Source organism: Raphanus sativus, unplaced genomic scaffold (genome assembly GCF_000801105.2).
Source record: "Raphanus sativus cultivar WK10039 unplaced genomic scaffold, ASM80110v3 Scaffold0985, whole genome shotgun sequence".
Classification (NCBI taxonomy): domain Eukaryota; kingdom Viridiplantae; phylum Streptophyta; class Magnoliopsida; order Brassicales; family Brassicaceae; genus Raphanus; species Raphanus sativus.
This window is the reverse complement of record NW_026616299.1, coordinates 5,595-27,202: the sequence shown is the minus strand read 5'-3', so window position 1 is coordinate 27,202 and position 21,608 is coordinate 5,595. Positions and strand designations below refer to the sequence as shown.

The 21,608-nt window shown below is 30.2% G+C and overlaps 3 protein-coding genes and 1 pseudogene across 4 annotated transcripts; 2 read left to right on the top strand and 2 right to left on the bottom strand.

The window, feature by feature from the left end:
* Positions 1 to 245: 245 nt before the first annotated feature.
* Positions 246 to 1,203, bottom strand: LOC130503502 (thymidine kinase b-like; annotated as a pseudogene).
* Positions 1,204 to 9,130: 7,927 nt separating this feature from the next.
* On the top strand, positions 9,131 to 9,837 carry LOC130503504 (basic leucine zipper 43-like). Its single transcript, XM_056998122.1, has one exon. The coding sequence runs from the start codon at positions 9,262 to 9,264 to the stop codon at positions 9,835 to 9,837; it is 576 nt and encodes a 191-aa protein (XP_056854102.1). The 5' UTR covers positions 9,131 to 9,261.
* Positions 9,838 to 13,142: 3,305 nt separating this feature from the next.
* Positions 13,143 to 14,634, top strand: LOC130503503 (dof zinc finger protein DOF5.4-like). The gene has a single exon (XM_056998121.1). It carries the CDS (start codon positions 13,319 to 13,321, stop codon positions 14,075 to 14,077), a length of 759 nt encoding a protein of 252 aa, XP_056854101.1. The 5' UTR covers positions 13,143 to 13,318; the 3' UTR covers positions 14,078 to 14,634.
* A 3,833-nt stretch (positions 14,635 to 18,467) lies between these two features.
* Positions 18,468 to 20,399, bottom strand: LOC130503501 (protein BREAKING OF ASYMMETRY IN THE STOMATAL LINEAGE-like). Of its 2 annotated transcripts, none has more exons than XM_056998119.1 (5): positions 20,184 to 20,399; positions 19,765 to 20,114; positions 19,534 to 19,668; positions 19,019 to 19,110; positions 18,468 to 18,928 (listed from the first exon to the last, which is right to left on the bottom strand). In XM_056998119.1, the coding sequence occupies exons 1-5, from the start codon at positions 20,269 to 20,271 to the stop codon at positions 18,820 to 18,822; spliced, it is 774 nt and encodes a 257-aa protein (XP_056854099.1). In that variant the 5' UTR covers positions 20,272 to 20,399; the 3' UTR covers positions 18,468 to 18,819. The 2 variants fall into 2 exon arrangements, with proteins under 2 accessions (XP_056854099.1, XP_056854100.1); XM_056998120.1 differs by having other exon boundaries at positions 19,765 to 20,108; positions 20,184 to 20,392.
* Between the last annotated feature and the right edge of the window lie 1,209 nt (positions 20,400 to 21,608).

Here is a 21,608-nt window from a genome sequence, read left to right as displayed (position 1 = left end):
TGAAACACTATAGAATTGAGTTATGCAATATTCTACACGTTTTTGATGGTCAAGTTATATAGCAAATGATGAGCTTAGTTTTTATGATTAGCCTTTATTTATTAGACTTGTATTTGATTAATCTTCAATTATACACATAAAAAATAGCTGTATACTGGGACTGCATATAAACGAAAAGTGCGACATAAATAGGTTTAATTAAGCTGGATTAAATCCATAACTTTGTTAATTAAACTAGTAGTACATTAAGCCTCTAGACCGTCTGGAGGGTTACGAATACGCTAAGCAAAACGCCTACTATAATGGCGGGATAGACTCGTTGCTACTAAAGTCCCGCGTAGCGTTTGTAAAGACGAATCCAAAAGGCACGAGAGGACTCCAAAACGCCTTGACCGCTAACATAGTGACTCCTACACACAGGCGTATACACATCCGCTCCTCCGATCAACTCCGTTGCTCTCTCCTCCGTCTTCCTCAACGTAAACGAAGCTCTCTTCCCACACAACTCACACCTCGACGCCAGCTTCGTCACCGAATCCGCGATCGGAATCAAATCAGCACCGTCCCGAACCTCCTCCTCAGATAATCTCCGTCCAGTCCCGCCACGATCACCGTCTTCCCCTCCTCGTCGGCAGCCTCGCGGCAGAACTCGTATAGATCGTCTCCGATGAAGAACTGAGCCTCGTCGATCCCGATCACGTCTAACTGATTCTTATACGCGTCGTAACCGAATCTCTCCTTGAAACGCGATAGATCCGGAAGGGACCAGCAAGGGAGCTTCTCTCCGTCGTGGCTCGCTATCGAATGGGCGCAGTACCGTGTGTCTTTATCCGATTTGATCACGGCTATCCTCTTCCCGGTTTCCTTCTCCGCGAGGATTCGGCGGAGAAGCGTCGTGGTTTTGCCGGAGAACATTGGGCCGACGACGACGTATATCTCTCCAGGATAAGAGACGGAGGAGGAGCAGGACGGCTTAGATGCGGACGAACTATGCGCGCGAAGAGCCGTTGAGAAGAGAGAAGTTTTAGGAAGGTGAAGAGAGAAGGGAGAGATTAGTGCTCTCATTGAAGCAGCGAACATTGAGATCCGATCCGCAGAGGAGGAAGATGATGACGATGACAAGCCGTAGGGTTTTTGCAGCTTCTAAACTTGGGTGAGGGTTTAAGCATGTAGTCTGGTTTAGTTGAACCGTTTTCAAATCATGATTTGTTTTACCGCCGGTTTACCTTAACCGCTTTCTCTTACGGTTATGTATGACATTCAGTTTTAGTAGTACTGTAGTACAGTAAAAACTTTACAAATGGTATTAATATAAAGAAATTTTATTTTTCAAATTTAAATATCTTTTATTTAAAACAAACAGAATATTCAATTCTACAGCATTATAAATACTAGGGTTAAACCCGCCCTACGGGCGGATACACAAATATACAAATAATTTAAATATATTTAAAATATTTAGTTCATTTTTAGATAAATATTAAATTAATTTTTATATTTTATCATGTCAAATTTGTCTAATTATTTTACATATCAAATTACAAATAAAAAATAATTATTTTTTAAAGTTTGTTCTAGTTTAGTTTCTAACAATATGTCACTTCGATTACTTTTAACAAAGAAACATCTAACTAATAGTTGTAGCCTTAATATAAATCTACTATTATAATTTAAAAATTGTCTTTCACTTTACTTGTGGTTGTTTTCTATTTGGTTCTCTTACGTTTATTAAATATTTTATTCTTTAAATGCTTAATTATGATTTAATATATTAGTTTTAGATTGTCTTGCTCAAAGTATACATATATAGTATTCTTGAAAAAAAACTGCAATGTAAAAAATAAATTGTTTAGAGAGGCTTTAAAAGTTATGGATAAATTATTTTGGTTGTATATGTACTTATTTTAATAATTCGGTAATGAGTCATAGAGTAACAATGTCATGTGACTTCTTTTCGATGTTTGTTTTGTATTTTGATGTAGACGTTTCATAATTATTTATTTACTATAAATTTTTCAAAGAGATGTTTAATTTAGTTTTCTCACTTCTTAATTGTATATTTATTTATTGTTTTTCTATATTTTATATTTACTTAATTTAATTTTCTTGCTTTTATATCAAATGATAATACTGTGATAGATGTTTAATATAATATTTCTGTTTCTTATAATGTAAGCTTGTTTTTTCTTATATTATATATTTACTAATAAAAATATTGGAAATAATAAAAATGTAAAAATATATTTATTTCAGATAGATGGTTAATATAGTTTTTCCATTCTTATTTTGTATATTTACTTATTTTTTCTTATATTGTATAAATACTTATTCTAATTTTTTTTCTTTTATATCAAATTTTAATATTACAATAAATGTTTAATGGGATATTTTTATTTCTTGTATTGTACATTTACTTACTATTTATTATTATATATTTTTCCGATATATGTTCAATGTAGTTTTCTAATTATTTTTATTTTGTATTTACTTAGTATTTATTTTTATTATTTATTCTAATATTATAATTAATGCAATATTTTATTTCTTATATTGTATATTTATTTATTATTTATTTTATTATACGTTTTTCAGGTAGATGTTATTTTTTTTTCTATTTCTTATATTGTATATTTACTTATTATATATTTACAATATATTTTCAGATAAATGTTTAATTAAGTTTTCTATTTCTTATATTGTATATTTATTTTTTCTTATATTTTATATTTACTTATTCTATTTTTTCTTTTATATTAAATGATAATATTATGTTAGATGTTTAATGTAATATTTATATTTCTTATATTTTATTTTAGTTGTTATTTATTTTTTCTTATATTGTATATTTACTTATTCTAATAGTATGATAAATGTTAAACATAATATTTTATTACATATACTAAATATTTACTTATTATTTATTTTACTATATATTTTTATATAGAAGTTTAATTTAGTTTTTATTTCTTAATTGTATATTTACTTATTTTTATTTTTCTTATATTTTATATTTAATTATTCTAATTTTCTTACTTTTATATCAAATGACAATATTACGATAGATATTTAATGTAATATTTTGTTTCTTATATTGTATATCTAATATTATTTATTTTCTGTTTTTAATAATAATACCACGTGGCATAAATATTAATGTAATAGTTTTGTTTTTTCTAATTATTTTTCAGATAGATGTTAAAAGTAATATTTTTGTTTCTTATATTGTATATTTACTTTTAAACTTATATTTACTTATTTTAATTTTCTTAATTTTTCAGATAGATGTAATATTTCGACATAATTAAAATATAAAACTATATGTTATGTCAAATATATGTTTAATCTAATATTTACTAATATTGTAATATTACCATTTGTTAAAAATATTTGGAAATAATTAAAATGTAAAATATATATTATATCAGTATATGTTTAATGTAATATTTCTATTTTTATATTGTATATTGACTTATTATTTAGTTTTCTTATATTATATATTTACTTTTTAGTATTAATGTCACATGGCATCTTCTGATGAATTTTTTAAATGTGCACGTTCCGTGAAACCTCAAAAGGCTAATATTACGACAGATATTAGCCTTTTGTATCAAATGACAATATTACGATAGATATTTAATGTAATATTTTGTTTTTTATATTGTATATCTAAATTATTTATTTTCTGTTTTTAATAATAATACCACATGACATAAATATTAATGTAATAGTTTTGTTTTAATTATTTTTCAGATAGATGTTAAAAGTAATATTTTATTTCTTATATTGTATATTTACTTATTTAACTTATATTTACTTATTTTAATGCTCTTACTTTTTCAGATAGAAGTAATATTATGACATAATTAAAATATCAAACTATATGTTATTTTAAATATATTTTTAATCTAATATTTACTAATATTGTAATATTACAATTTCTTAAAAATATTTGGAAATAATTAAAATGTAAAATATACATTATTTCAGATATATGTTTAATGTAATATTTCTATTTTTTATATTGTATTTTGACTTATTATTTAGTTTCCTTATATTGTATATTTACTTTTTAGTATTAATGCCACGTGGCATCTTTCTGATGAATTTTTTTCGTTGATGTGGACGCTCTCTGGAGCTTCAAAAGGTACTTTTTATTAATAGGGATTAACTAGACTTCAAATATTTAAATTTCTTCAGTTTTTATTAAACTATGTATATTATTATTTGCAAAGTAATTTTTCGCATTCGAGCTTACACATTCAAAGTTAAACTTGTTGATGTTGTTATTACTCTTAATGAATTATATATATGTATAACTTATTATATAATTAAAATCGAATTTAGTATTCATAGTATAATATTTATATGATATATTAGATAATTATAAATTAATATATTAAAATTCTCAAACTAACCATATTTACATTATATACATATATATATTGTTTTTTATCTGGAAATAATATATTTATATTATAAAATCTAAAACATTAAGATATAAATAGTTTAAAATTAAATATTTATCAAGAAAAATAATTTGTATAAAGATGTTTTTTGTATACAGATTTTTTCTAAAATCTAATATGTGAGTGGTTTCAAAATTTCAACATAATAATAAGCATATATATTTTTATGAAAAAATTCATATACAAATGATTTGATGTTTGATTTATAATTTTTTGAAAAAATAAATAATAACTTATTATGCTAGATTTTGTATTATAAAATATAAATTAATAAATATTTATAAAATATTATGCATGCATTTACATACAAAACACCTAGTTGTTAAAAATAAAATGTTAAGAATATAGCTTTAGATATACAGTATAATAATGAATCATTGACCATTAGGGTTTTTATAATACTACAATAGCAACCTGATGATTTATTGTAGTTTTTTTCCAAGATATACAAAATGATTTCAAATTGCGCATTCATTTGATATTGGCCTCTCGCTTTTTTTGTTTGTTTGAAATAAACAGAGTAGAACACAAGCTGGTGTGTTAAAACAACTCAATTTCAGGTGATTTCTATTGCTCTAAATACGACTAATTCATTAAATTCAGTTTCACATTATATTTATGTATCCATTGGACTTTAGGTTTAATGCTCAATCAACAAAATAGCTGATTTAACTATTTCCCATTATATCCAAAAGATTATATCAATCAATATGTTATATGTTTAAATACGTTGAAACTTAATTTTTGGAATTAAATATTATTACTAAAATATTAGATTAAAATGATGACGATGTTAAAAAAAATAATTAATTTCTGTTATTAAAACATGGTTTAGTATATAAATCAAAGAATACAATAATAATACCATAGCTATAACTAGAAAAAGGTTGATGTCATTCACTTATGAACTAGCTAATTTAAGAAAAATTTCATCAAAACATGTTTTGATTGGAAATATGTACTTCACAACTTTAAACCTACTTCTTAAAAATGTTGCATTGAACATTTTTCTCTAGAGAAAAAAAGAATTTAATTTTAATGCTGACACAGCCATTAACAGAATTAACAAAAAACAAAACTTCCATGGATTGATTAAATTTAGTTACTTCTTCCAACATCTTTAGAGATTGAAACTTAACGCATACTCTTTGTATTTAGATCACTAAATAGCATACATTTATTAGAATGCATGCTAGCCACATCATTTAAAAGTAAAAATCAAATAATTTCTTTAACACATTTTATCATCTGATAACAAGTTTGTGATACATTAGAATTTCTCTATTAATATATCGTTTGAAAGTCAAAAATTAACTATTTTTTTTAATTAGACAAATGAATTCGGAATATATCACTCAGATTAATACTAAAAAGATGTGATAAACATCAACCAAATATTTTATAGAAAACATATACTTTTATATTTATATATCTAAAAAAGTGGAGATCTATGATAATACAAATACATCTCTATTGATAAGTAGAGATTCCTAGAAAATGAAAAAAATTGTTGACAAAAAAAGTTTAAGCCTAAGTAAAATGACATATTTCTTCTCTTAAAACATCAAGTATGTCATATGACCAAAAAAGGTGGTAATATCAATAGAGAAATATATTTGTTTACAAATCTAGATGATCTGTACAGTCTTTGTTCAAGAAAGAGTTGTAAGGATCAAAAGTCAGCTTGTTGATCATATTTTTAGCATATTGACTATCTATAATAGTATTTGAGAAGTGATTTTGTATATTTTCATGTTTTTCATTAAATAAGTATATATATATATATATATATATATAATTTCTTCGTCGGACTTCCAAGATCTGTAAAATTATTATATTACCAATAATTGGCAATACTTTAATTCCAAATCCTCCATTTTCTCAACATACTCTCTATTTGAGATTTTATAAAGTGTATTTTTAAAATAATTAAACTTTTTAAATTGAATATTATAAATTAAATATTTGATTTGGTATTAATTAGTTTTTTATATAAATTAAAAAAAATCTAAGATGTTAAAATTATTAATATAGTTTTAACTTGATTGAATTAAGATTATAATGCTTATTATTTAGTTGTATGAAGGATTGTGTTACAATTATACTTTACAGCTGTAGTTAATTTCTGTCATTTATTCTATCAAATAAATAAAATATTTAAATCATTGGATTGAACAGTTTAGCCTATTCAATTAGTTTACAAAAAAATATTTAATTTATTCTAATAAAACAACAACATAACATATTGATATAGGTTTGGTCTAATTATTTTAATACAATTATGAAAACATTTTACTAATTTCATTTAAAAAATATTACACAAATATGATTACAAAGAAAAATACAAATATGATTAAAAACACATATTAAAGTTAAGTTTCTAAAGAAAATGTAAAACAAAAATATACCCACCCTTCAAAATCTAGTTATATAATTAAAATGAACTTTGACTAATATAAAATGGCTGAAAGTTAAAGAAATTCATTTTTATTATAAACTAGTAAAATTAAAACTAAAACTAAGATGGATGATGTTATTATTTTCATATAACTATATTTATATAATTATGTAAAACTAATTACAAAGAGAACAAAACACTTAAAAGAGCATATGTTATTTCATAAAATAATATTCATTATTTTAGGTCAACACAACACATATTTAGCTCTTATCAATAACTATTACAACTGATTTTGTTAAAAGTAAAATATGATTATGTATTATAATACGGGTTCTAACTTTTAAACCTTTAAATAAGATTTTACAATTTGCATCAAAATGATGTTTTAGAAACTCAGTTTTTAATATATATATATATGACATTATTTAGAGACTTATTATTTACTCACAAATTTAATGTCAAAATTATATTTAAAACATAATAAAATTAAAAAATTGCATTTTTAACATATTATTTATCATTAAAATTTTAAATATATGGACAAAGTAAATATGCGCATGGCAGATGTCATAATTGCATGAATAATTTAACAAAAATAAATAAAGAATGCAAAATTATATATCAATTAGATACATATTAAAATAATTAAATTATAAATATAAATGATACTTTATAATAAATAAAATAAAATCAACCAAAAATTAATTTTGGTTTTTAAAACGAAGATCAAAATCTAGTTCTTCTATTATTAACAAATAAAAATTTCTCAATTGTTTTTTATCAACAAATTTAATTTATTAAAATTATTATAAATTCAAATATATACAAAACTTATTTACGGTAAGTGAATTTAGATTATATTATTCCGTGATATCGCGAAATTCATCTATTTTGGTATATTTTTATGTAAAGAGAATTATGTATCAAATGATATAAAGATCAGAGAAGACAAAGGAAAAGGCTGGGATTCCTTTATATATATATGAATCTCTTACAAAAACTTGCACCTCTGTGTATAGTAAGTTTGCATTACAAATAAAAACTTGAATTGAATGATGTAACACTTGAAAATGACTAATCTATATGACATAAAATAACTATAACCAGCACATTTGATCAACTCTAAAGAAAAAAAATCAGAATTTGTAATATTTTCTACGTCACAGCATTTTTAATCTGTATATGTCAGATTAATTAACATATGTACTTGTAATTTGAATTCATTTGATTAACAAATACTAACAAAAAGAATAGACCTTATACTTTTTCCTATATCACTATATCAATGCCTTGGCTTACCACCTATTCCGTTGGCAAGACAAGACACTGTCGTCGTCCAAGACCATCCATTGCTATGTTTCTTTTTTTGATAAATATGTGAATTATCATTAAAATCCATTGCTATGTTATCGTCAAAACTATCTGTGTATACTAGTGCTGGATTGAGTTTCAAGTACAGACACTATCACTGATGACATATATATGTATACAAGTGTTGGATTGAGTTTCAAGTATAAACACACCTTTGTTAAGTTGCCATTTGTAACGTGTAGAAACCAGCTCAACGTACGTTAACAATTTATAATATGATATATATATCATATATATTCTGTGATCTGCATTTGTACATCTAGTAAACGATCCTGACTGTGGCTTGAGCTTCAATGGGTTCAGGTTGGTTCAGACGTAACTTGCAGAAAAGAGGCACATTGTCCATTTCTGGAAACAAGACATTGCCTCTCAGTTACGCTACTTACATTTTGACATATACTTTCGAAGCTGTTAACCATCATAATCTCTTTTGAAGTGTTTGGTTCTGCTTTATTTAGCCTCGAAATTCAAGTTTATCGGTCTGAAAACTTTGCATTAATTAATGTCTTTGACTTTATAGTAGTTTGTGTTTACTTTGGTCATTCTTTTCTTATTATGTGATTCACAATTTTACATTTGTATTACCATTGTTCAAGTAGGTAAGGCCACTTTGATTAATTTACGCTAATGGTACATCATCTTGAATCGTTTCGCATTTTCTTTTTTGTATTCTTTTTGTGTATTTTTAAAGAAACTATACCAGTCCTAGGATTTTCTAAATTGACGAATCGATTATAAAAGTAAAATTGTGAATGTGGATAGCTAAAGTACATGCAAGTTAGCATCCACCAACCCTAATACATTGTATTAAGAAAAACAAGAAGCCATAAAAAAGATATTAAACATTGATGAGGATGTTTAGATTTTGTCAAAAAGTATCACTAGAGAGAAGTTAGTTACTGGAGTGTTTCACCTGCTAAAGTTAGAACAGTTGTCTTCATGCAAGTTAATTTGTGTGTCATTAAATAGCATCTAACATCTTAATTAATTTTAAGCCTACACTAACCTCTCTCTCCCATTTTGATGATAAGACATCTAAAACCTAACATGGAGTCTAGTCCCCATCGCTCTCATCATTGTTTCGACATCCTTGAAGGAATGCCACCACAGGACGATCATTTCAACTCATCATCTCTACAAAACCCTAGCTTCCATGTCCACTTGCAGTCCCTATCATCAAACTTGCCGACCCGCAGCAACAACAACCGCTATCACTTAAACCCAAATGGAGAGACCTTTTGCCACAGAGAGAGTTTTGATCCAGAAGAAAGAAGGGAAAGAAGAATGGTATCTAACCGAGAATCTGCAAGAAGGTCTCGTATGCGGAAGAAGAAGCAGATAGAAGAGCTGCAGCAACAAGTGGAGCAGCTCATGATTTTGAATCATAACTTGTCTGAGAAAGTCATTAATTTGTTGGAAAGTAACCACCAGATCTTACAGGAGAACTCACAGTTGAAGGAGAAAGTCAATTCATTTCACTTGCTCATGGCGGAAATGCTAATACCTATGAGAAATGTAGACGGCAGCATCAGTGACCGCGAGGTGAATCATCTCAGAGGAGAGACTTCGAACAGGACCAACACTTTCTTTGGTAAGTAAAAGAAAAAAAAAGTTTCATGTTCTAGTCTTCTAGTTCTTGGTGTGCTAAGACGGTAGTACTATATGATTGACATATACATGTAATGTGACTACTACTACACTAGCAATTACTTTGCATATATATGTAGAAGCCCTAAGGAAGGTTATCAAACCAGTGTGATGTTCTAAGCCAATGGCTTATAGGTTTCATTCAAGAAGATTAGTATAAATATGATTGATGTAAATAAACGATGTATTTTTTAGAGTTTCCATAGAGCAACTATCCTTCTTCATTTTATACGTATCAATCGTTACGTTTTCAGTTTCTTGGTGACAATTCAAGTTTTGTCTTTCCTTTAGTTTTATTTGCTCATGAGTAATATAAAGCTTCGTGAGCTATTTCAATTGCTATCTTTTCTTTCTATCAAAATAAAGCTCATTTGAGCATATGCATAATCTAGTCTTGTTCGAAAAGTGATTTCATCATCTTCTTGATCAAGGGCATTGTACAATGTACAGAAATATCCGAGTGTGCATAGAAACGCGTGCAAAGCCACCTGAAAGTTTTAGCCAATTAAACCCAAAGACAGTATTATCCATAATTACAACACATTCTAAATAAAATCTTACGATAGAAGTAAAAAAAACATCTCTTTGATGCTTACTTGATTCACATTTTGGTTTCACCATCTATTGTTGTTCTCTCAAAAATTCACTGAGGAAAACGAAATAAAAATAGCATCCAATAGATGAAACGTTCATGAAATTCGAGCAAAAGAAAGGAAGCATGCAACTGAACTAACTACAACGATTTGAGTGTTTTATACAATACTACGGTTGACTACTCCAGTAGTGTAATCATCCTCCTAAACTGACAGTTTAAGTTGGGCCTTACGTGAATGATTAGCTATGTGTGTTATTGTAGAAGTATGAGAGATTAGAGCTGTGAGATGGGCTTTATGGACCCAAGAATCACGTGAGCTGGTGGGACCTATGGGCTACAAGTCGTTTTTCGATCTCAACCGACCACCGACGGCTGGACATGGAGAATTGAGATCTAGATGGTGAGTTGGTGACCTACCAGCTCAACTCACTGACACGTTTAGTGTTTATTTCCATTTTACATAGTTAGTGTTAATATATCTTATATAGCTTTGCCACACACAAAAATGTATCAGTGCTTAACATAAAAAACACAAATAGATAGTTTATTGCTATATGTTTCTCATCACAGTCTTCGTCTTGCATCGCTAACCCCAGTAACAAACTCCCAGCATAAGTGACAGATGAGCGATGACCACTGGATTATTACATGTCGTCACTATAGTCGTGTTTGCATTTTGCACCCGACATTTGCTTAGCCCCATTAGTGGTCCTTTTTGCTCTTTCCACTATAACATGGATCAATTAATTTAAAATTTTAAAAAATATTCGTCACATCATCCAAATGTTCGCCATATGAACATTGAGATATTTCAACTGAAGATGTAAGTTCAAATTCAGTCACAGCGTGAACGATGTTTCTCGATTTCAGTTCACTGTGGATAGAAGAAAAATCCAGAATTTACAAAAGTAGTTGCGATTACAATTTACAAGTACTAGATTTTGTACACATACTCTACATTTGCATACCCAAACAGTTTATTAACTGTTAGAGGAGTACAATGACGTAGCAGAATAGGAACCACTGGAACAGAGCACATAGCTCTTGAATCAGCAGATAAAGCGGAGTGACCGACAAGTAGAGAAACCAATATATGTGGATATCAACTTTCGTTTTCAGCCCTCCACATGTGATCTAATCCTTATCAACCGCCTAGATTATTCCCAATATACCAAAAAAAAAGACTTGCCTCATTATTATTAGGGTAAGTTTGTTATGCAACCAACAAAAAAGAAACTCCAAATCAAATAACGTGTTGATTAAAACTAGAGGTGGATGAAGCATTGAGTTTGATTGGTAATGAAATACTGCAAAACATTAAATAACTTTACACGGTAAAAGAGTGAAGAACAGTTATATATGGATGATGGTTAGGGAAAAGTAAAAGTGTTTGATGCAAAATAGTGATGAATTGTGTTCGATATTATTAATTTTAAATTTTAACCAATTTGTGAATTAAAAAGGTTAAGGTAAATGCACTTACTTCAAAAAAAAATGCACTTACTTCTGTAGTAAAGAGTTTTTTGTTTGGTTCAAAACCGTTGCAGTTGCAGTAACCTAAGAACAATCAATCAAAATCAACTATAAGCTCTGTGGATCATTGATGTTTATCGTGGATAGAAAAAGATTCGTATATTAATATTTTGAGCGAAAACATTTCATGAAGCAATTAATCAGCTGCTGGATAATCGTTATACAGTACTAGTATAGTAATAGTATGTCGATTGTTAAAATTACTATTCAAAATTGAATTATTTGTACAACTGAAAGGGATACAAACGTTTTAAATATGTTTAGTCAAACCCAAAACACACAACAACAAAGTTAGATGCTATAAATTAGATGTCACAATAAGCAACGGCTTGTCGGCTTTATTTTACACTGCCTCCACTAATATCCTAATACAAGTCTTTGAAAACAATGCAAGTAATTCATCAAAACCTATACAAAACTTCAAATCCCCAAAGAATCTTCGTACTAAAACACAATTATGTCATGTTTCTATTCCACGCGCAAAGTAAAATTCCAATACTTTCTTAATCACATTACAACTCATGTTGGATTGTGTATACATCACAAATGATTCTAGCATGTTCAAGCAACGTAGTTCAGTTCGATCAACGTCGTACGTGGACTAAGTCTGAGACACGTAGAAGATTCAGTTAGTGTTTTTTTTTTCTTTTTGCAACTGTGAGTGTCTAAGTTGAGGACCAAATAATTTTTCAGGGAATTGAAACCGATTAGTAGCTCAATCCATAATATGTATTTTTATATATGTATTAATATTTTTAAAGAAAAAGTTGGGGTTTGATGTGAAAAATAAGAGATGTACAAGCACTAATTTATCAATTACTGGACTCTAATGCTACTCTTTTGCTTTAAATAAAAAACTGAAATTGAAAGTTTAAGAAAATTAATCGTTTTGATGCGAAAGATATAATAATATTCATGTAACTTAATGGGGCCAATTACAGTATTTGGACATGAAGCTAGCTTCTGAATACAGACACACTAGGAAATAGTAAAATAATTCTTCAAAACATATATAAAAGATAAATTTTCTATAAGTTTCATGCATATTGAAAATACAATAAATAATTTTCACAACTAAAAAAATTTAAAAGATCTTGTAAAACAGGAAATTTTTTTATCAAAACTGAGGAAATACAAAATATCACAAGGGCATAAACGACATTCGATTAGGAACTATCTGTTCAGACATATGAAAGATTTGCTGTGTCAGAGTTACAAAAGCCTATCCCATGCTTTACTACTTCTTCTCTCTCTCCCCTTCTCTACTGTAACCTTATTAGAAGTTTCCTTATTTTCTCTTGGAAAATGCAAGATATTCATGATTACTCAATGACCGGAAGCGGCGGAGGAGGAGGAGGAAGCACGGTGAGGTTTCTAGGTGGAGATCGGAGAATGAGAGTGCATCAGAACAATATCCTGAACCATCACCAATCTCTCAAGTGTCCTCGTTGCAACTCTCTCAACACAAAGTTCTGCTACTACAACAACTACAACCACTCTCAGCCTCGACACTTCTGCAAAAGCTGCCGTCGTTACTGGACCAAAGGCGGCGTCCTCCGTAACGTCCCCGTCGGTGGTGGTTGCCGTACAGCCAAACGTTCCAAGTCTAAGCAGCCTCCGTCTTCGTCACTTTCCACCGCCGACAAACCAACGACTGCACAAGACGGAGAGGAGAAACCAAGCAGCAGCGAGACCTCTTCTCTCACCGCCTCTACCTCCACCGCCGTCACAGCAAAGGTTACGTCTGATATGTATAATCTCAAACTGTACGGAAACGGGATAGAATGGTCTACGTTGCTCGGACAAGGCTCATCTGACGGTATGGGCGGTTTTATTGAAACGACACCGTTCGAATTCGGAGGTAATACTGTACATCAGCAGTTGGAGGATCGAACGGCTCTGGTTGATCCCAGTATGGGATTTGAGCCGTTGGATTGGGGAAGTGGTGGAGGTGATCAAACACTCTTTGATCTAACCAGTACCGTTGATAATGCACACTGGAGTCACCAAGATCAGCATGATTTTTACCTTCCTCAATTCTCTGACAGATTCTCTTCTTTTTGATCCACAAAAATATTATACACATAAGGTAAAGTTTTGAAGTATTTTTATGGGTTTGAAAACGGTTTTTTTTTTTTTATACAATATATGTGACTGGTTGTAAGAATATTCCCAAAATATAAAATATACATATCTCTTGTTTTTTTTTTTTTTTTTGTTTAACCTGGGGGTATCCCAGCCCAGAAGGCCCAGACTAATCCCCAAGGGGAAGGAATGCCCACGGATAGACGCCCCTCCCAGTTTTTCAAATGGGCCGAAAGCATGGCCCATATCCGTGTGGGTGACAAGAGCGTTGCAAGGTAGTTCCCTCCGGCGTGGATCGAACCCCCTACCTGGGTGCAGGCGGGGACCCGTCCTAACCATTGGGCTACAACGTCTTGTCTACATATCTCTTGTTTCTTATTTTTTAATTAAGAATAGCCTAAGAGTACAAATTTTTAGATGTGGAATGGTGTTATAATTTGGCTTCGATTTACTTATCGCTGTATGTTTGATAAGATCTTGATTTTCTAAGATGTTTTTCATTGATGTGTCTAATAAGTAATAATTAACTTTATATCTTGGTTGTGCATATAATAACTTGTCTTTTGTTCCTTTGATTATGTATTTTTCTGGTATAGTTATAAATTTATAATATGTCGACGTTTACGAGTTTGAGCACTGATCATGAGGCGGTTTAATTTGGATATTAATCCTCAGTAAGCCATGTTATCTATAATGATTGTTATATTAGTACTTTACAAATAAAGATAAAATATACATATTATTTTATTGAATGAGTATTTCAATTATTTTAAGGTATTTTATTTGGAATATTTTGAATAAATCATTCAATATTTAATACACCATTAATAATATTTTTTCCTTTAAAATATATTTATTTGTATTTGTGAGACACTTATATTAAAAACCTATGAAATGTTTTTTTTTTTTTTTGCAACTGAAAAACCTATGAAATGTTGTTAGCTTTTTTTTGTATCAACAATAAGGAAACTCTATGTCTAGTCATGTCTTATTCATGAGCAAGTTGTAAAAGAGTATCTAATCAGATTAAAGATAAAAGTATAACAAAATAGGAAGGAGGGATAGTATCTTATTCATTAGCCACATGTTTCTCTTTCATTACTCGATATTTATCTAGAGCAATTAAATTTAAATACATAAACATAACATAACAAATTAAAATATTAGAACATGATTATCGACTGGAACAGTTACAATTTCTAAAACAAAGAAATTGATACTATATTTGTTTATTTCTATTTAATTTTTTAAAAGCTAATAGAAATGTTAATATATTGAAATGTGTCTCCAAGAATTAACAATCAGTTTATTAAATCATGATCAATGGAGTTTTTTAGGACGTGTGAACCAATATGTTTCTTATCTTTTAACTAAAAAAATTAACTAAAATATTTCTTAGATAAAAGATATAAAAAACGTCTTTTATTCTAAAATTGTCAAATCATATTCTAAAAACCCCAAATAGATATTTTCTATAACCATGCTATTAAACATCTTGCTGTAAAAATTATTTTATATTATATTTATTTTTCAATTGATTTTTCTTTTTCTTAAATCATAAGAATTCTCTCTATATATTCTCGATGGAGCTGCTCTTAACCTTTTATTGTTAAGAATCTCAAATCAACATTCATTCCCACCGGTGCGGATGATATATTATCGAAATTAAAACCAAATAAAATATTTCATCTATGTGTTTTAAATCTTTGTGCACCAGTAAAAACCAATTATTCGTTGATCGGAAGTAGTTCGACCGAATGCGTACGTTGTAGGCACTAAAAAGATAAGTATGTATTCTTATAGAAAAAATGAAATCAAAATTTCGAGACTGCTATAAATACATGTCTAAAGGTTTGTAAGGTTATAAATTCACACAATAATAAAAAACATATGTATTTACCTTAATACGTTTTACTCTTTACTTTTTTCAAAATTAATTCACATTCGTTCACAACATAAAAACAGCTAAATATTACAGCTTACACAGCTTATGATTATTGTATTAACCTTTTTATAACATTTTTATGATTATAGTATTAACCAATTAATAAAATTTAACTCGAACGAGTAGTCTTGGGTTTGTTGATGTAAAAAGGGGAAAACATGTCTGAGCGAGAGAGGATATCTTGTTCTTCAATGGCGAATAATAGAAAAAAGTTTTGGGTAACTGTACGGATGAACGAGAGAGTCGTCGCCTAAAATCAGTTCTTGGCAAATAGACTACTAGCGATTATGCATGGACCAGCGTTGAGTGCCTGGACTCGTTGATAATAGTCTGTATAAAGTTAAACGAAACATTAGCTTCAATTTTTTTTAAAAAAATAAACAATTGATTTACATAAATATAATTATGTAATTTGCTTTTCAAAATTTTAATTAGATTTCATAATATTATTTTTGTATCGCTTAATATTTTACGGTTGCCTTGCCACGGATCTAATGCGTGACATGACATGCATTCCACACATGGCTGAAATGGATCCCACTTCCATGTCTTAATGTCAAGGGCTGACGTACTGATAGTCTGATATCAATGGTCGGCTCGTTGTTTTCTCCAACTCCGATCGTTTCTCGAAGAAGACTTCAAATATCGCCGAGAGAGAAAATAGAGTACGGATGGATCATTTGTGTGTTTAAATAGAAACCGACTGTGGACCGTTGGATCAGTAAAAGCTCTTAAACGCGAATCAGTGCTGATGGTGATGAGGGGTCCATACTAGATAGGTGGTGGTCACTGTAGGGAAAAGCACTTGAAGGAGAGCAGGTCCAATAAGGCATGTGCGTAAGTCATAAAATCTCATACACAACGGGAAAGTTGGGTTGGGCGGTTGGGAGAGTTTAGGATTGTCTGTGGGTTGGTTAGGATTCCACCATGTCCATTGTCATTTTCCCTAATAGTTTCATGATTTCTATTGTAATTTTCCATTGATCGACTCGTTTGACCAGGCCCGTCTCAAGTGTTATATGGACCCTGAGCAAAAAAAAAAATTTCTCATACAAATTTTTTTTTTTTAAATATTGGACCCTAAATCTAGACCAGAAAAAATCAAAAATTATAATGGACCCTGTGCCAGTGCTCCCCAGCACATGCCTAGAGCCGGGCCTGCGTTTGACATAATCAGAGGATCTTTGTGCTCCTAATTTTTTTTTGTTTTGGCATCTTTCTTTAGTACTATAACCAATAGTACTAAAGAACACTAAGCTAGCTTGCTATGATCTTTGTCTCGAAGAGATTAATAACTTAACAACTGTTTCCGCATTTAGTAAAATAAACAATGTTGAATGAGAATGAATCAGTATTATATATTACGTTGTAAACATTGTTCACATAAAAACATTTTGAAGAAAGAAAAGGTTTGGATACATAGTTTAACATAAAATTTACAAAATAATGTTAGCGGTAAAGACAGTATATTTGTGCCTTTTATATATGGCACCGCATACTACAAATGACGTCTATGATGGTTACTGAGCAATAGATTCTTATACATACATTAATTCAGGTGTTTGTATTTATAAATCCTCTACTTTGTCTATGATGGTCACACATGTCACAAGTTTTAGTGGATAACAACAATGATGGACAGAGTAATACTATCTGCTGCTCACTTTAAGTTTAGCTTGTTTTGTTTTTCTTCTTAATTCTAACGTTGAGAGTTTCTTTTCGTCTTTGTAACATCTTTTTTTATTAATTTAAAACAATAGTACGTAGATTTACTCATTAATTATGCTGAACACATCAAAACTTATAATAAGGAGACATGAACAACACGATAACAAAGTAGCTTAGTAACTTAACAAACACTAGAAGGAACACTAGTTTATAGAGATACAAAACAATCTCATAAAAATGTAGACGGCAGAAGGTAATCTAGTTGCCAAGGTTTAAAGCTAGCTTACAAAGTAAAGACCATCACCTTTATGGGTTAACGCTACAGACTGTACAGGCGCGTGGTTACTTTACGCTGCCATATGTTTCTTCACTACCGGAACCACACCGTTAGAGGTGGTTCAATATTATTTCATTGCTTAATGAAACGACAACGTATTCGTGTAAGATGAGAATAACAGCGCGTTAAGACCATATATTATATTTTGTTTAAAAATAGGACCCTATTGGTTATAGTGCTAAAGAAAGATGCCAAAACAAAAAAAAAAAGATTAGGAGCACAAAGATCCTCTGATTAGTAGTACTATTGGGGTGGGCCCAAGGTGCACTTGCACAGGGTCCTTTATTTTTTCTGAAAGTTTTCTTCTTAAAATTAGGGTCTTAGTCTGCAAAAAATATATAATTAGGGTCTTAATTTATAAAATTCAAAACACATAACTACAATTTTGGAAAAGTATAATCTGAGCACAAGGCCCATAATGTTTTTAAGCCGGGCCTGCCTATATTATTTTATTCTTTTTGAAACACAGGACCTTATATTATTTAGTATCATCAATATGGACATTGAAACATTTTGCAAAGTGAACAAGTGAAAAAAAGCATTGAGTTATAGATAAAAATTGTAAAAAAAGGCTCAGAGAATCTACACCATGACGTCTTCCAAGGAATCCATGAGATGTCTTACTTCTTCTGGTCCTTGTGTTAGTTTGATAAATTACTATGAGTTAATGTCTAAATTGTAGATTATGTGGTCGTTTCAAAGTATTTATCTTTAATGAGAAACAGAGATATACAAAACAATCTCATAGAAAACTTATAGAGTGTCCTCTTTTCAGAATCTACAGCATTGGAACCCTAAAGCTATGGGTTTTTGTTTCTTAGGAGACAAGTCATCTGGTGTAGGCATCAGGACGGGGCTCCCCATCCACTCAACTCCCAATCTGCATAACATTTTCAATTCAGGGAACTCAGTTTCTCAACAAGACAAACAAAAGAGCCTTAGACCCTTTTTAGTTGCTATTTAAACTCACATGGGAAATGCAAACGATCCCCTTCCTTCATCTGAGTGATTAGACCCGCTAGATTTATCAGAGACATCAATATCTTCTTCTTCCTCGTTCTTCTGCAACAAATGAAAGTAACATAAATAAGAATATATAGCAAATTCACAAATTTAAATTTGTAACAATATCACCATTAAGGAATTTTCCTAATGGATAGAACTCTTAAATTATCCAATAGGTATCCAAGGGATTATACGTCCTAAGTCCTGTTGGGAAAGTGTTCTCTCCAGATGAGAGTGAATTTAAAATGGTTTCGAGTTTTGCCATACTGGACGTACGGACTTGCAAAAATATTACCGGATCATGAACACCACAAGAGACATTTTCAGTTGTCTTTTTTTTATGTCAGCAAAAACATTTTTAGTTGTCATTCAAAAAAAAAACAGGAACATCTTAAAAGAAAACAGGAACACCACAAGGACCTAGAACCACTTGTCATTCAAAAGAAAAAATAACAGGAACATCATAAAAGAAAATATTACCGGATCATGAACACCACAAGAGACATTTTCAGTTTCTTGGCATATAGTCTTATCGGCCTGATCATGTTCTGTCTCTTTAATCTCCAACGAGTTAATCTTCTCTTCTTTGCTTACCCCTTGGTCTCCATAAATGAGCTGTTTTAAAGAACACAATGCAAAGTCAAAGTTTGTGTTAGACATGAAAATTGATGCGTTAAAAGATTTTAAGAAACAGTGCACCCGACAACGAACCTTACGATGTACCGTTTTCGGTGACTTTTCAGATGACAATTCCACCTCTCTTCTCTCTTCTTTCCCTTCTTTCACAACGTCAAAACCTCCATCTTCACGGTCGAAGCAGAAGACAATGAAGCCAGGTTCATCTGAGGCCGGAGGCTGCGGCAAGCTCAACCGCCGGTTATGAGACGCAGATGTCGGAGAAACGCTGCTGCTGCTTCTTAGATGATGATGACGTGTACCTGGTGGGCTTAGACTGAGCTTCCTCTCTGACCTCTTCTTCTTAATCTTCCGCTTTGTCCTCTTGAACATTAGATTGTTGTTCGTTGTGTTACTGTTGTTATTAACTGCATCCTCATCTACATCTGAAAGATACAATCAGTAAAATGATTTAAACAATATGAAACTAGTAATTATAGAGTAGAGAAGAAGACCTATAGGAATCTTGCAAGCCAAGAAACAGGAAGCCCAATCTTTAACTCTCCAAGTGACAAGTTTTGGTATTGTCCATTGTGAAGCCATGGCTGTTTTTTTTTTGTGGAAAGAGACTTTCTCTTAGATCTTTTTTCACGAGAATGTGTTTTTTTTTGTGTGTTTTGGCTTTACCAAGAAAATAAATTCTGAAGGAATAAAGAGATATTTATTATGAGTGAGAAGAATTATTTGAAATTTGAAAATATGTTGGGAGACAATAAATAGATTGCCATGAATTAGGGAAGGGGGTTACAATGTGTAACACATGAATGCATTTAATACTATTGGAATAAAAAGAAAAAAAACTTCTTTTTTTAGGAATTTTAATAATTGGGAAAATTGGGAAATAAATGCTATCATAGTTACTATACACTGCAGAAAGAAATCCAATTTTTGTCATTCTCATTTTAAATCTGTAGATTTATTTCATTCAATTCCCGTGAGGCAAAAAGACGGCATCAGGCATGGAACGGTCCCTAGAACATGGGTGCGTTATAGATTGCTTCTTTGTAGCCACCACTACAAGTGCAATGGTTTGTTTCATGAGTATGCAGAAATATAAAACAAATTTTTTGAGCCACTTAGGTACCGCGTGGCGTCATATTGGAGATGTGAAGTTTGGACTAAAAACTGATGGGCCGAAAATGATTGGATTGTTACTCGTTATTAACTTGGAAGAGATAATCCGGCAGATCGATGGACCAGCAAATTGGTAGGTTTTAACATCGACTTAACATTTACACGCAACAAAAAATAACATCGAGTTATTTAGCTAGGTACCTTGTTTCTAGAGAATATATGAATTTTAATTAGTAAAATCGGAAGTAATTAGAAAAGCTCTTTACACAAGTAATTTTAACAAATAGCACAAAGTTTGTATAAATTATATATCATGTTGAAAGTAGGTTGTTATATTAAAAATATCTTAATACAAATATGATGTGTTCTTAGAAACCAGTATTTTAAAATGCTGTGTATGCTTCGTCTCAGTGGCGGATCTAGCACCAAACTTAGATGGAGGCACATGACATTTTCACATTACATCTAACTCTCTAGATGGGGGCACTTTTAATACTTCATACATATTACTATAGCAAATTAAAATTTAGACGGGGGCACGTGACCCCGTTATGTTGGCTCTCCGTCCGCCCCTGCTTCGTCTAGACAATGTTTAGACGTTATGAGATAATATTATACATTGTTTTATGCAGACTTATATAACTCGAGTATATAATAGTGTTTAGGCGGATGCGCAACACATACGTAGATTTTTCAGTAGATTTTAGTTATTAATATTCAAAAACTAAAATATTAATATCACTATATTATTAATATTTTTTATATTAGTTTTTAATTATTTTATGTATTTTATGATTATTTATATT